General features: G+C 45.4%; 1 protein-coding gene across 17 annotated transcripts in view; it reads right to left on the bottom strand.

Moving 5' to 3' along the window:
• CAMK2G (calcium/calmodulin dependent protein kinase II gamma) overlaps positions 1-16,306 on the bottom strand; it is a 267,692-nt gene that overhangs the window by 44,349 nt on the left and 207,037 nt on the right. For all 17 annotated transcript variants that reach the window (XM_044296195.1, XM_044296197.1, XM_044296196.1 and 14 more), the window contains one exon: positions 7,998-8,038. In XM_044296195.1, coding sequence (XP_044152130.1) covers positions 7,998-8,038 — 41 coding nt within the window. The remainder of the gene's footprint in view (positions 1-7,997; positions 8,039-16,306) is intronic.

Below are 16,306 nucleotides of genomic sequence, written 5' to 3'. Positions count from 1 at the left end.
CAGGCTGGAAAGATTATACAGCATGTGCTCAGCACCCACCAAACATTTTATATGAATTGACAAACTGCTGATATCAGCGCGTCTGTCACTAATTTACACTGCCTCCTGTGAGAACAACATAAAGTTGATGATCCCTTTAAGATGTGGAAATGAAACTTAAAAGGGCATCTGTCAGCAGAATTGTACATATGAAACTAGCTGACCTGTTGCATGTGCGCTTGGCAGATGAAGACATCTGTGTTTGTCCCATGTTCATATGTGCCATTACACCTAGAGGCTCTGCTCTCTCTGCAACTGCTGCGCCCTCTCCACATTGACAGGAACAGGAGTGATGATGGTTTCACTGCCTCTTCCTGTGAATTGGCGCAGCAGATGCAGAGACAGCAGAGCCTCTAGGTCAGTGATGGCGAACCTATGGCACGGGTGCCAGAGGCGGCACTCAGTGCCCTCTCTGTGGGCACCCGCACCCTGGAAGAAGTCCAAGTTGTAACACTATGCCTTAGACTTTTTCAGCCATTCATCAGCGCAGGGCATGCTATGAATGGCACCCACAGCTCACTGAATGTAGGCAGGCTATTATAGATAAATGATAAAGTACATGGAAGATATGTTATATTAGTATTCAGGGTAAATGGCCATGTTGGCACTTCGCGATAAATAAGTGAGTTTTGGGTTGCAGTTTGGGCACTCGGTCTCTAAAAGGTCTGCCATCACTGCTCTAGGTGTAATGGTAATGCCCCTGTTGCTCCTACAGACTCATTTGCATATATATAAAAAAAATGGCAGCACATATGAATATAGGACCAACACAGATGTCTTCAGCTGCCAAGTGCACATGTTTCATATGTACTAATCTGCTGACAGATGCCCCTTAAAAGGAATCTGTCACCCCAATTTTGGACTATTATCTACAGTAATACATGTGTAGTACTGTAGATAGAGGGTCCTGATCACAAATTTTTTATTTTCCTAATGCCATCCCCTACTGTCAGCACTCAAATCTGTGCAGAAATACAGTCAGGACTGCTGTGCTGTTCTAACATAATGGAGAGGACTCATGTGCGTGTGCCTGGCAGTCCTGACAATGTATTCTAGTGCAGCGCTGACAGTGGGGGGCTGGGGGCAGTAGGAATATAATAAATAGTACTACTTATGTATTACAGCAGATAATAGTCCAAAATTGGTGTGACGGATTCTGTTTAAACTTTTTTTTTTTTTTTTTATGCAACGCATTAATATGGATGTGCCTAGTAAAGTCTTTAAAAGGCTGCCATAAATCTACAGGAGAAACATAGAAGCTTGACAGCAGAAGACGACCACGTGGTCCACCTTGTCAGCCCTTATATTATTACTTATCTTAAAAATGAAGCTGCAAATTAATAATGTCTTACAGTATGTAACAATCTCCGCTGTGCAATTATAGAGGTCTATGGTTTCTGCTCCTGAAGTAGAGCCCTTGTACTCTCCATCTTTAGTTTTTGCGTTATCAAGCCCTCGTTGCTATGGCAACAGACAAGCCACTACTCGCTGGGAGACACAAAGTGTTGTCTTTGAATATGAATAACAGGCCTTCAAGATATGGATTTGCAAAGTGAGATGCTGGGAACATTTTCTTATAAACAACTTGTAAAGCTTCGGGGACTCCTACAAACCGCCACACAGCTTTATGGACAGCTACAAAACCTAGCTGTACAAACCAATGTAAACCATGGCACATTAACCACCAAAAAAAAACAAAAAAAAAACACAAGCTGGTCTTGATATGGCCTGTGCTGCCGGAGGATGTGCTTTACTTATGGCTTGTCATAAATTAGGCACCTCGTCCAGCAAACCATGCGCCTAGACTGAACTATATTGCAGCGCCAAGCTGCCGTAGATTTCTGTCATCATTTACGCCAGAAAACTGGTGTAATAAAACATAAATGTGCCGCACCCACTGACCCCGCCCCCTTCGCTCTCTCTCCACACACCCTTTCCAGAAAGCGGGCGTAGGGACAGGATAAATCTCCCCCTATGTTCAGTATTAGATTTAATAGGTGTGGTCATATTTAAAATTGAGCGAAAATCCCCTGTTCCAAAGCAGCTGGATCGTGGAGGGTCTTGCTTTACAAACCAATCTGATGTTATTGTCAGAGAAGATGTAATGAAATCTATGCACAGACCGACACAAAGAGCTATTGGGAGGGGGTCCTGAACACTGCACCCCCCTCTATGAGGTCAATACGTCCTACAACCGTGGGGGTAAGCTCAGGTCCATATTCAAAAATATGTGGCCACTCTTTAAAAGGTTACGAAGGGGATAATTGTAAAAAAAAAAATTTAAACAATGTAAAGTTACAATAGAAAATTTAATTTATAGAATTTAAACGCAGGCGTCATAGAGAAGTATAGACTAGGACCATTTAAATCACTGACACTGTGTTTCTCCATCAAAGATTTAGAACAGACTTTTGAAAAGCTATAGATTATTTTTTTAATGTACAATACAGTTTTAAAGGAAACCTTTCTTCAGTAGCCACCAGGGCTTCAGCACCATTTACAGACAGCACAAAAGATTTCTTTAGCTTTTGTCTGGCATTCCCCTCGTTTCACAGCACAATTAGGCCCCTTTCACACGGGCGAGTATTCCGTGCGGATGCGATGCGCAAGTTGAACGCATTGCACCCGCACTGAATACCGACCCATTCATTTCTATGGGGCTGTTCACATGAGCGGCGATTTTCACGCATCACTTGTGCGTTGCGTGAAAATCGCAGCATCCCCTATTCACTCCCATAGAAGTGAATAGGGTTGCCTGAAAATCGCAAGCATCCCCTATTCACTCCCATAGAAGTGAATAGGGTTGCCTGAAAATCGCAAGCATCCCCAAGCAAGTGCGGATGCGGTGCGAATTTCATGCACGGTTGCTAGGAGACGATCGGGATGGAGACCCGATCATTATTATTTTCCCTGATAACATGCTTATAAGGGAAAATAATAGCATTCTGAATATAGAATGCATAGTAAAATAGCGCTGGAGGGGTTAAAAAAAAATAATTACATTTTAACTCACCTTAGTCCAGTTGATCGCGGAGCCCGGCTTCTCGTCTGTCTCCTTTGCTGAACAGGACCTGTGGTGATGTCACTCCGGTCATCACATGATCTTTTACCATGGTGATGGATCATGTAATGACCGGAGTGACTTCACCACAGGTCCTGTTCCTGCAATGAATGCTCACCACAGGTCCTGTTCCGCAAAGGAGACAGGCGAGAAGCCGGGCTGCGCGATCAACTGGACTAAAGTGAGTTAAATTTTTTTAAGAAAAATTTAACCCCTCCAGCGCTATTTTACTATGCATTCTGTATTCAGAATGCTATTATTTTCCCTTATAACCATGTTATAAGGGAACATAATACAATCTACACAACACCGATCCCTAGCCCGAACTTCTGTGAAGAAGTTCGGGTTTGGGTACCAAACACGCGATTTTTCTCACGCAAGTGCAAAACGCATTACAATGTTTTGTACTTGCGCGGAAAAAATCGCGTGTGTTCCCGCAACACACCCGCACATTTTCCCGCAACGCCCGTCTGAAAGAGGCCTTTTAGTGCGTAGTTAAAATATACATATCAATAATTTACGTATACATGCACATTGTTCATTGTATACATATGTAGGTTTTCCCTTCAGCAAGTACCCTTTCCTTTAAGGCGGATTTACCCCAGGCCGGTTATCGGGAACGAACATTTCTATGAACACTCTTTTCCATTGATAGGCCCATGTAAATATGCTGCCGATAACTTGATGACTGCGCAAAACGCTTTTTCGTCAGGTGAAATGATCTGTCATGCAGCACATTAAATCATAGTTTCTAGGCAGCAGATAGTGCTGTGTAAACAGTGATCTGCTGCCCAGAAACAATGAATCTGCATGAGGAGGAGGCAGTAGCCATTGCTCACTACCGTACAGTGGAAGTGATTGCTACATGTAAATGCAGCACTTTGCCTCCTCTGATGAGCAGGCAATTATGGGGCAGGAACCGACATTTCCCGATAACTGCCTGCTCAGTCAAGCAGTGTAAAATCAACCTTTAGGCTCCTATACATATTAGTGTACCAAAACTGCAGAGAGCAGTAAGTTTGGCCAAAGTCTAATGTGTGTGTGGAGAGCTCCTGACTCTCCCCCAACAGATAATATTGGTGGAGAGAAGGATCGAGCGAAAGAAATAATTTTTGCCCAATCCTTTTGTTCTCTCTGGAGATGAGCCTATTTCCCTTTTTTCCCCCATTGAATACACTTGCACATTTGGTCAAGAGAACATGTATATGGAGGGAGTCCCACTGCTGAAAAATCCCCCCCCCCCCCGCAGTATCTTCCAATACTGATTGTAACAGTAATAATGACCAAGTATTACAATGTGTGAATTACTCAGAGGGCTGGTTCTTTATGTTAAATACTGTGTTCAGAATAAAATACTAGTAAATAGCTCTTTCATATAAAAACTAGATTTTCGATCTTGTGGAGCCCATTCACTAGCATCATGAAGTATTACTGCAGTACAGTTAAATAACATGCTGGCACTACAGGGCATTGTAGAATACTAAGTCCACAACATATTCTAAAACAAACCTACACACTGAATAAAATTAAGAAACTGATAAATCCAGAAAATGAGATTCCACTGTCACAACAAAATTAGTTTATGAGCAGGAAAAATGATAATAAAATAAGCTCTAGTCACCTTCAAAACGTCCTGCTGCGGCAGCACAGCCAATCTGGTCCCTGCCATCTAGAAATGAGGATATCCTGCTCCTCTTGACCACCACAGCCAATCACTAACCTCAACTGAGGCCAGTCGGTCACATGTGTGCCAACATCAGCAGTCACATGAAGGGGAATGGAATACCATCACTTCTGGACTGTAGGAAGCGGACCTCTGTGCTGGAGCAGTGAGACATTTAAAAGGTGAGGATAGCTTATTTTCCTGTTTTTTAACTTTTACTGATAATTGAATTTTAAAATATTTTGGAAACCCCTTTGAAATTGTCTAGGATTTGAAAAACATGGATTCTTTTTTCCAGAAACAGTGCCACGCCTGTCCATAAGTTGTCTGTAGTATTGCATTTAGCTTCCACTAAAATGCATAGTATAAAGGTGCAATGCCACACACAACCTGTGGACCGGTGTGACACAATTTTTTGGAAAGTATCCATATTTTTAAAATGCTACACAACCCCCTTCATTAAAACTGGCCATATGAATTAGGTAAAACTCAGAGTTTAGATGGATTGGCCAATAATGTATATTGGGCCCTCACATGCACAATCCTTTGTTCCCCAATGAGAGAAACCACTGCTAATGTGGTCTGGCAGTGGCTTATTCTTTTCTTCCCATTGAAATAAGCAACTAGTTAACTACTTGTTATCAACCATAGATGGTAACAGCAGCAATGAAACACCACACAAAGAAGAATGGGTTCATGCCTTATGACAAAATAATACGATGAAGAAATAGATACAGGTTTAATATAGTCACAGACACAAATAATATTGTCCTTTTACAGAATTCTTAATTACAGATTAATTAAGGGGCATTTCCAAGGGTTAAAAAAGATGGACACACAGGGGGGCTATATAAAAAATGTAAAGTAAATAAATAAAGCACTGTAAATGTGATGGTCAGAAAAATATAGGCAAGTTTTAGGAAAATTATTTACTCATTTGCCTAGTTTTGTTCTGGTCCTTTGTTGACATGCAGTTGCAGAGTTGTGGGGGCGTGTAACAACAATCTCTGAGGTTTTACTCATGAATATTTGTGGGTGTCAACAAATCAAGACCGTCTTTCCCCTTCCCTTGCTCTGCAAAGGTAGTGAATAAAATTGCTTCCCTGTCTGCAGTCTGACTGCTGGGATACTCATGTTGTTTGTGTGGGACTACAAGTCCCAGCTGTACAGTATAATGACATTGCTGATACACACTGGATCTTTCCCCTACCTGTTCTTGTGCAATGCTTTGGAGACACTTTGTCACAGCCAGCAGAAGAGTACAGAGGAGAGAACTCCTCCAGTCTGTGTCAGCTCTTTGTTTGCAGGATGAGGAGGGAGGGAAGAACCTATGCAGAGCATTTAGCTCCTTAATGTGCGATCACTTCTTCAGTACATGAGGCAGAGTCTCCAATCCTGAGTCTCTGCTGCTGATTGTAGAAGGGGTTAAACTTTGCTAAAGAATCAAGTGGGAGAGGAGACACAGGGCAGACAGCTCAGCCAGAAGATCGGCAGTGCAGGGGGCGTGACTTATCACTTCAACCAGCACAACCCACAGTGACTTTCTGTGCACAGAGGCAGACCTGATCCTCCTGCTCCCCCAGGCCTGTGCACGGAACGTCATCAGAGCAGAGAAAGAAGCTGACATCACAGGTCATGTGACGCTCTGCTAACTAGGAGAACAGGGCCACAGGAAATAAAGTGAATTGAAAACCTCTTTCAATTGGTTAGTTGGAAAAAAAGAACAAAAAAATAACTTGGACAACCCCTTTAAGTACTGTGTTCCCTTAATGTGCTATTGCACTATGAATTTCACATTTCCATAGTACAAAATAAGTGGTTAAAGGGGATATCCAGAGAGACTATATTTTAAATATATGGGGCAAAAGTGGGAGAAAAATGTCACAGTGTCTTATGGGAAAAATACTAATGAGCTCTTCAATTATTGTCTTGCTGAGGTCTTATTGCGGGTCTGATCTGAGGTCGTATTAACATTGGGGGTCTGATTGGAGCTGTGAGTTTAGGTCTGATTAACATTGGGTGTATAATTGCTGGTTTGATCTGAGGTCTAATGAAAAATATTTTTTTCTTCTTGTTATCCTCCTCTAAAAACTAGGTCCGTTTTATGGGCCTGTGTGTCTTATAGGACGAATACGGTGTGTGTGTGTATATATATATATACACACATAAAAGATATAATACTGCCAGGCAACCCCTTTAAATTGCACACACCCTCAGGTTTATAGGTTTATTTCCTATTACATGGACAGCCAAAAATTGGCACACAGTCATGTCTCAACTAAGCTCCAACCAGCTGAAAAATGTTCGTTAGAAGTGATGCATCATAGAAAATAACTAAATAAAACAAAATTATTTCTACATTTCTAGTCTACATTTGTAAAGTCATCTCTATATGAGTATGATGGGGACGACTAGAGTTTTACTAAAATAAGTTATGGGTAAAATTAATTTATTTAGAACAGAACTTTCAAATGTATTCTAATTAGTGATGAGCGAATCTATTAGCTCATCACTAATTCTAATCCTAAATAAAGATATAAAAAAAAAAGATGTTAAGTTTTAACCGTTCTGAAATCTGAATACCTGTAATGGTAAAGATGCCATAAAAACAGCCAACTTTTGAATACAATCATATATTTATGTTTCTGGTTATTAGAACGCTTCAACTTCAAGTTTTCTATATACAATACAGAAGCTGATGTGGATGGTTAGTTGGATCGGGACAATGACCCTACTACACCACTGAACACCAGAACAGGGTGGGAAATGGTGTCATGTGGAGACAGTAGCAAGGAGGCTCGAGACATCAAGCTACTAACAAGTACTTTCTGTAATTAAAAAGTTACTGAGTAGGAAGACAAGTTGATACAAGTTGTATATAACACATACCATGGAAAACTAATGGAAAAAGCATGTTAGGAAATAGGCATACATCTATATATAAATTACAATATATTAAAAACCAGAAAAAAGCACCATACATAAGCTGAAAATGCTATACATCATACGTTTATTCAGCAAATGCTCTAGATTCTAGAACAATATCCAGGTAAAACTATATTGTCCATGAAGGTCCCATCTTAAAATATCACGCTGATTCTGTATGGTGTCTCCTATAGAACATATTGCCCCATGGCCCACCAAAAAATGCCGCTGTGAGATACACCAACCTAGATTTCAATACATTTGTGTGGTCAGATAGGGAAACATCTCTGTACATGTAAAATGGCTTACCTTTACTCCATCTGTCTTCTTGTTTAATAGACTTTTGGCAGCTGAAAAGAAGAAAGAAAAAGTGGATACTAAAAATGTAAAGTAACTCATACATGTGCTTTGAGTAGAGTTTCTTATAAATCCTTGTTGATTATAAATCACACTCCTTAAGATATCTACCACAATTATGTAGTAAATGTGTGGAGAACACTAAAAGAACAAACTGTTACTCACATTAGATCCTCCCATCCCTTGTTTCCAGGTATCTCGAGAATTAACAGTTTGAGAAGATTTTGGGGTTGGTGTCCATATTGGTTAACAGATTATGAACTTTTTTTGAACGGTCAAAACTTTTAACGTATCAAACGTTTTGATTGGTGTGGATCTGAGTGCCGCAAGCCCCACCTATCACTAGAATGAGGAGAGAGAAGCACTAGCATAGCGCACTCTCTCTCTTCTAACTGCAGGAGACAGAATCAAGACAAACCCATAGACTTTTTATTGAGCCCGTCTACTGCAGCGAGAGAGAGAGAGAGAGAGAGAGAGAGAGAGACAGAGAGAGACAGAGACAGAGAGAGAGCGCTATGCCAGGACTTCTCTCTCCGCTTTCTAGTGATAGGTGTGGCTCTCGGCACTCTGACCACACCACATCAAAATTTTTATGAAAACTCTGTGACCTTTTAAGCTAAGCAGCATAAAACCAGCAACAATACAGAGATGCAACTGGGACACAGAATAACTTGTATATGGACAAGACGACTAAAAGTTACACGGTAGATATAACAATGGATCGTGAGTTAGAAATCAGTAAAGAACTTGTAGACACTGTGGTCATGTCATGTCCCCATTGATACTGAGACTTATAAGCGTTCCCCTCATTTAAAGTACACTGTAAGTATAGTAACATGTAAAGTTAGAGATGGAAAGAAAGGCGATCTTCAAGATAGTTAGTTAATCTCTTAAAGGGGATCTGCCACCTCTCCTGACTTGACTGATAGCAAATACTTGTAGTGCCCATTAAATTAATAAATCCAGACCATCTTTTCTTAAATCTGTGTTGTGCCATTTCTCCTAAAAACAAATTATGAACAATTTTGTCAACAGGCTACCACTCCCTTAGTCAACAGGGTGAGGTTCTACACAGTCTGACACTGGCAGCACTGATTTGACCCCCCCCTCCAAATGGTAAGACCCAGAGGTTAATTTATACATACATTTGTGAGGAATAACAACGGAAAAGCACAGTGCTTTAAGAGGAAATATACTCCATAACTGTTATATTATTAGGAATACAATTATTGACTACAACAGACATGTCCGAAGAGAGGACAGGTCCTATTTTACTCAAGTTCCACTAAATGGAAAATGTCCTGTGGACACCTCAGACAAAGAAGATGATTCCTGTAAATTGCACCTTGTCCACAGTCTGTTTTGTCTGATGGAACAAGTCATCATTAGCTGTTCTGCTCTGGATACTTTATAGTGTGTGATAAGATTTTGAGTACCCTGGTTCCATAAAGATGTCTCAAAGGAGCAAAGAATTACAGATGATAGTAGATATGAAAAAATAGGAACCTGGAAAGATTCAGATGCCCCTTCAGAGAATATGTCTATAGAAGTATTCATCTTGGATGAAGACCATATCTATATATGACTCATCAAGCTGGAATACAATAATTCAGCAAATCTTGTTCCTACTCATTTTCGCCAAAGCTATGTCCTCATTATTCACCATATTAAGGAGTAACCTGGTTACAATGAAACACAAACACTGCCAAGACAACTGCAATACCGCACAGTGAAAACAAAAGGAATGCTGACACATACTGACATACGGCTGGGTCAATGGAGAATGGGTATGTTTGGCACATTGACAAAACATGTATGATGACATAATGATGAAATAATGTGAATACATCCTTATCTAATATATAAAGCTGAGTGTATGTATGTATGCCCGCTAAAGGAATCCGCACAGTCCCATTTACAATCACGAAATTTGGCACACAGGTACATCAGGTGTCCGTGAAGGTTTCAGACCAGGTCTCAGCTCTCTAGCACGTACCGTTCCTGAGATATTCCCAAAAAAAAGCATTAGCCAATAAAACTCTGGTCACATGACCCTTATCAGCCAATAGAAGCTTGCAGGCCCTTAGTCTCCACACACACACAGTTTTACACCAGGTTTCCATAACAACTCAGCCATTTTTCTTCACTCCTGTAGGTCAGCTCTAATGGGGCAGGGCGCTGTGAATGACACTGTTAAAGGGAACCTGTCACCGGGATTTTGGATATAGAGCTGAGCACATGGGTTGCTAGATGGCCGCTAGCACATCCGCAATACCCAGTCCCCATAGCTGTGTGTGCTTTTATTGTGTAAAAAAAATGATTTGATACATATGCAAATTAACCTGACTTGAGTCCTGTCCCTGACTCATCTCATGTACAGGACTCATCTCAGGTTAATTTGCATATGTATCAAATCATTTTTTTTACACAATTAAAGCACACAGAGCTATGGGGACTGGGTATTGCGGATGTGCTAGCGGCCATCTAGCAACCCATGTGCTCAGCTCTATACCCAAAATCAAGGTGACAGGTTCCCTTTAAGGGAGCAGAGTGCTGTGGAGGTCACAATTAAGGGGGCAGGTAGGGTGGTCATTCAGGACTTAAACCCCGCCCCAGGTTCCGCTAATCCATGTCCCTGACCAGGTTAGACTACACCCCTCCCACTCCGCAGACGACGGGTATTGAAAAAATGAAGGCAAAAATCCACTTCTGTCCGCTGCATGGGTGGGAGGGAGGGTGACTTTCTCCTTGTAGCTCACACTCAGACAGCACAGTGCTGCTGTTTGAGAGTGAGCTGTTCAAAAGGACATCCTTGTGTCCGACTGTCCGTTCAGGCTCTGCGCCGGACGGAGGACAGGGAGTATGAAAGCCAGACTGTCCTAAAACCAGACCTCTGGCCATCCAAGGGGCAGGTTGCTGTGGAGGTCAAGTCACAGTAAGGGGACGGTCTGCTTTGGAGGCCACTGTTAAGGGGCAGATTGCTGTAGAGGCCACTGTTAAGGGGCAGATTGCTGTAGAGGCCACTGTTAAGGGGCAGATTGCTGTAGAGGCCACTGTAGGGATTGTAGAGGCCACTGTTAAGGGGCAGATTGCTGTAGAGGCCACTGTTAAGGGGCAGATTGCTGTAGAGGCCACTGTTAAGGGGCAGATTGCTGTAGAGGCCACTGTTAAGGGGCAGATTGCTGTAGAGGCCACTGTTAAGGGGCAGATTGCTGTAGAGGCCACTGTTAAGGGGCAGATTGCTGTAGAGGCCACTGTTAAGGGGCAGATTGCTGTAGAGGCCACTGTTAAGGGGCAGATTGCTGTAGAGGCCACTGTTAAGGGGCAGATTGCTGTAGAGGCCACTGTTAAGGGGCAGATTGCTGTAGAGGCCACTGTTAAGGGGCAGATTGCTGTAGAGGCCACTGTTAAGGGGCAGATTGCTGTAGAGGCCACTGTTAAGGGGCAGATTGCTGTAGAGGCCACTGTTAAGGGGCAGATTGCTGTAGAGGCCACTGTTAAGGGGCAGATTGCTGTAGAGGCCACTGTTAAGGGGCAGATTGCTGTAGAGGCCACTGTTAAGGGGCAGATTGCTGTAGAGGCCACTGTTAAGGGGCAGATTGCTGTAGAGGCCACTGTTAAGGGGCAGATTGCTGTAGAGGCCACTGTTAAGGGGCAGATTGCTGTAGAGGCCACTGTTAAGGGGCAGATTGCTGTAGAGGCCACTGTTAAGGGGCAGATTGCTGTAGAGGCCACTGTTAAGGGGCAGATTGCTGTAGAGGCCACTGTTAAGGGGCAGATTGCTGTAGAGGCCACTGTTAAGGGGCAGATTGCTGTAGAGGCCACTGTTAAGGGGCAGATTGCTGTAGAGGCCACTGTTAAGGGGCAGATTGCTGTAGAGGCCACTGTTAAGGGGCAGATTGCTGTAGAGGCCACTGTTAAGGGGCAGATTGCTGTAGAGGCCACTGTTAAGGGGCAGATTGCTGTAGAGGCCACTGTTAAGGGGCAGATTGCTGTAGAGGCCACTGTTAAGGGGCAGATTGCTGTAGAGGCCACTGTTAAGGGGCAGATTGCTGTAGAGGCCACTGTTAAGGGGCAGATTGCTGTAGAGGCCACTGTTAAGGGGCAGATTGCTGTAGAGGCCACTGTTAAGGGGCAGATTGCTGTAGAGGCCACTGTTAAGGGGCAGATTGCTGTAGAGGCCACTGTTAAGGGGCAGATTGCTGTAGAGGCCACTGTTAAGGGGCAGATTGCTGTAGAGGCCACTGTTAAGGGGCAGATTGCTGTAGAGGCCACTGTTAAGGGGCAGATTGCTGTAGAGGCCACTGTTAAGGGGCAGATTGCTGTAGAGGCCACTGTTAAGGGGCAGATTGCTGTAGAGGCCACTGTTAAGGGGCAGATTGCTGTAGAGGCCACTGTTAAGGGGCAGATTTTGCTGTAGAGGCCACTGTTAAGGGGCAGATTGCTGTAGAGGCCACTGTTAAGGGGCAGATTGCTGTAGAGGCCACTGTTAAGGGGCAGATTGCTGTAGAGGCCACTGTTAAGGGGCAGATTGCTGTAGAGGCCACTGTTAAGGGGCAGATTGCTGTAGAGGCCACTGTTAAGGGGCAGATTGCTGTGGAGGCCACTGTTAAGGGGCAGATTGCTGTGGAGGCCACTGTTAAGGGGCAGATTGCTGTGGAGGCCACTGTTAAGGGGCAGATTGCTGTGGAGGCCACTGTTAAGGGGCAGATTGCTGTGGAGGCCACTGTTAAGGGGCAGATTGCTGTGGAGGCCACTGTTAAGGGGCAGATTGCTGTGGAGGCCACTGTTAAGGGGCAGATTGCTGTGGAGGCCACTGTTAAGGGGCAGATTGCTGTGGAGGCCACTGTTAAGGGGCAGATTGCTGTGGAGGCCACTGTTAAGGGGCAGATTGCTGTGGAGGCCACTGTTAAGGGGCAGATTGCTGTGGAGGCCACTGTTAAGGGGCAGATTGCTGTGGAGGCCACTGTTAAGGGGCAGATTGCTGTGGAGGCCACTGTTAAGGGGCAGATTGCTGTGGAGGCCACTGTTAAGGGGCAGATTGCTGTGGAGGCCACTGTTAAGGGGCAGATTGCTGTGGAGGCCACTGTTAAGGGGCAGATTGCTGTGGAGGCCACTGTTAAGGGGCAGATTGCTGTGGAGGCCACTGTTAAGGGGCAGATTGCTGTGGAGGCCACTGTTAAGGGGCAGATTGCTGTGGAGGCCACTGTTAAGGGGCAGATTGCTGTGGAGGCCACTGTTAAGGGGCAGATTGCTGTGGAGGCCACTGTTAAGGGGCAGATTGCTGTGGAGGCCACTGTTAAGGGGCAGATTGCTGTGGAGGCCACTGTTAAGGGGCAGATTGCTGTGGAGGCCACTGTTAAGGGGCAGATTGCTGTGGAGGCCACTGTTAAGGGGCAGATTGCTGTGGAGGCCACTGTTAAGGGGCAGATTGCTGTGGAGGCCACTGTTAAGGGGCAGATTGCTGTGGAGCCACTGTTAAGGGGCAGATTGCTGTGGAGGCCACTGTTAAGGGGCAGATTGCTGTGGAGGCCACTGTTAAGGGGCAGATTGCTGTGGAGGCCACTGTTAAGGGGCAGATTGCTGTGGAGGCCACTGTTAAGGGGCAGATTGCTGTGGAGGCCACTGTTAAGGGGCAGATTGCTGTGGAGGCCACTGTTAAGGGGCAGATTGCTGTAGAGGCCACTGTTAAGGGGCAGATTGCTGTAGAGGCCACTGTTAAGGGGCAGATTGCTGTAGAGGCCACTGTTAAGGGGCAGATTGCTGTAGAGGCCACTGTTAAGGGGCAGATTGCTGTAGAGGCCACTGTTAAGGGGCAGATTGCTGTAGAGGCCACTGTTAAGGGGCAGATTGCTGTAGAGGCCACTGTTAAGGGGCAGATTGCTGTAGAGGCCACTGTTAAGGGGCAGATTGCTGTAGAGGCCACTGTTAAGGGGCAGATTGCTGTAGAGGCCACTGTTAAGGGGCAGATTGCTGTAGAGGCCACTGTTAAGGGGCAGATTGCTGTAGAGGCCACTGTTAAGGGGCAGATTGCTGTAGAGGCCACTGTTAAGGGGCAGATTGCTGTAGAGGCCACTGTTAAGGGGCAGATTGCTGTAGAGGCCACTGTTAAGGGGCAGATTGCTGTAGAGGCCACTGTTAAGGGGCAGATTGCTGTAGAGGCCACTGTTAAGGGGCAGATTGCTGTAGAGGCCACTGTTAAGGGGCAGATTGCTGTAGAGGCCACTGTTAAGGGGCAGATTGCTGTAGAGGCCACTGTTAAGGGGCAGATTGCTGTAGAGGCCACTGTTAAGGGGCAGATTGCTGTAGAGGCCACTGTTAAGGGGCAGATTGCTGTAGAGGCCACTGTTAAGGGGCAGATTGCTGTAGAGGCCACTGTTAAGGGGCAGATTGCTGTAGAGGCCACTGTTAAGGGGCAGATTGCTGTAGAGGCCACTGTTAAGGGGCAGATTGCTGTAGAGGCCACTGTTAAGGGGCAGATTGCTGTAGAGGCCACTGTTAAGGGGCAGATTGCTGTAGAGGCCACTGTTAAGGGGCAGATTGCTGTAGAGGCCACTGTTAAGGGGCAGATTGCTGTAGAGGCCACTGTTAAGGGGCAGATTGCTGTAGAGGCCACTGTTAAGGGGCAGATTGCTGTAGAGGCCTAGGCATTGCTTTAGAGGGGCCACTGTTAAGGGGCAGATTGCTGTAGAGGCCACTGTTAAGGGGCAGATTGCTGTAGAGGCCACTGTTAAGGGGCAGATTGCTGTAGAGGCCACTGTTAAGGGGCAGATTGCTGTAGAGGCCACTGTTAAGGGGCAGATTGCTGTAGAGGCCACTGTTAAGGGGCAGATTGCTGTAGAGGCCACTGTTAAGGGGCAGATTGCTGTAGAGGCCACTGTTAAGGGGCAGATTGCTGTAGAGGCCACTGTTAAGGGGCAGATTGCTGTAGAGGCCACTGTTAAGGGGCAGATTGCTGTAGAGGCCACTGTTAAGGGGCAGATTGCTGTAGAGGCCACTGTTAAGGGGCAGATTGCTGTAGAGGCCACTGTTAAGGGGCAGATTGCTGTAGAGGCCACTGTTAAGGGGCAGATTGCTGTAGAGGCCACTGTTAAGGGGCAGATTGCTGTAGAGGCCACTGTTAAGGGGCAGATTGCTGTAGAGGCCACTGTTAAGGGGCAGATTGCTGTAGAGGCCACTGTTAAGGGGCAGATTGCTGTAGAGGCCACTGTTAAGGGGCAGATTGCTGTAGAGGCCACTGTTAAGGGGCAGATTGCTGTAGAGGCCACTGTTAAGGGGCAGATTGCTGTAGAGGCCACTGTTAAGGGGCAGATTGCTGTAGAGGCCACTGTTAAGGGGCAGATTGCTGTAGAGGCCACTGTTATGGGGCAGATTGCTGTAGAGGCCACTGTTAAGGGGCAGATTGCTGTAGAGGCCACTGTTAAGGGGCAGATTGCTGTAGAGGCCACTGTTAAGGGGCAGATTGCTGTAGAGGCCACTGTTAAGGGGCAGATTGCTGTAGAGGCCACTGTTAAGGGGCAGATTGCTGTAGAGGCCACTGTTAAGGGGCAGATTGCTGTAGAGGCCACTGTTAAGGGGCAGATTGCTGTAGAGGCCACTGTTAAGGGGCAGATTGCTGTAGAGGCCACTGTTAAGGGGCAGATTGCTGTAGAGGCCACTGTTAAGGGGCAGATTGCTGTAGAGGCCACTGTTGAGGGGACGGGGTGTTGTGGAAATCACTGTTAAGGACACGGGGCAGTGTGGAGGTCACTAATAAAGGGGTGGCCGCTGTGGAAGTCATTGTTAAAGGGGCGGGCTCCTGTGGAGGTTACTGTTAAGGGGGCGAGCTGCTGTGTAGGTCACTGTTAAGGGGTCGGGCTCTGTGGAAGTCTATGTTAAGGGGGCAGGGAACAGTGGAGGTCACAGTTAAGGGAACGATCCCGTGGAAAGCTGGGTCCTTCTGCTAGTACATTATATAGGCAGGCTCGACTAATCACTAGCAGGTGGATACAGAATCCATAGGGGGAGATTTATCTAAACTGGTGCAAAGGTAAATTGACTTGGGTGCCCCTAGTAACCAATCAGACTAATCCTTTCATTTTCCAAAGAAGCTCTGAAAGATGAAACTAAGTCAGTCTCCCCCCATATATTCCTACTCCTCCATCACACCAGACTGTCACCACCAGACATCTGAGAAGCTCTGACAGACGTTCTACAGAACCTCCTGCTTGAGGTTCCTTTTGTTTTGCTTTCGTTTTCTCCTCTCGTTAGCCTCTCTCAGC

This window comes from Bufo gargarizans, chromosome 6 (assembly GCF_014858855.1).
Source record: "Bufo gargarizans isolate SCDJY-AF-19 chromosome 6, ASM1485885v1, whole genome shotgun sequence".
In the NCBI taxonomy this organism is placed as follows: Eukaryota; Metazoa; Chordata; class Amphibia; order Anura; family Bufonidae; genus Bufo; species Bufo gargarizans.
Note: the sequence above shows the minus strand (reverse complement) of the source record. Positions and strands in the feature narration are given on the sequence as shown.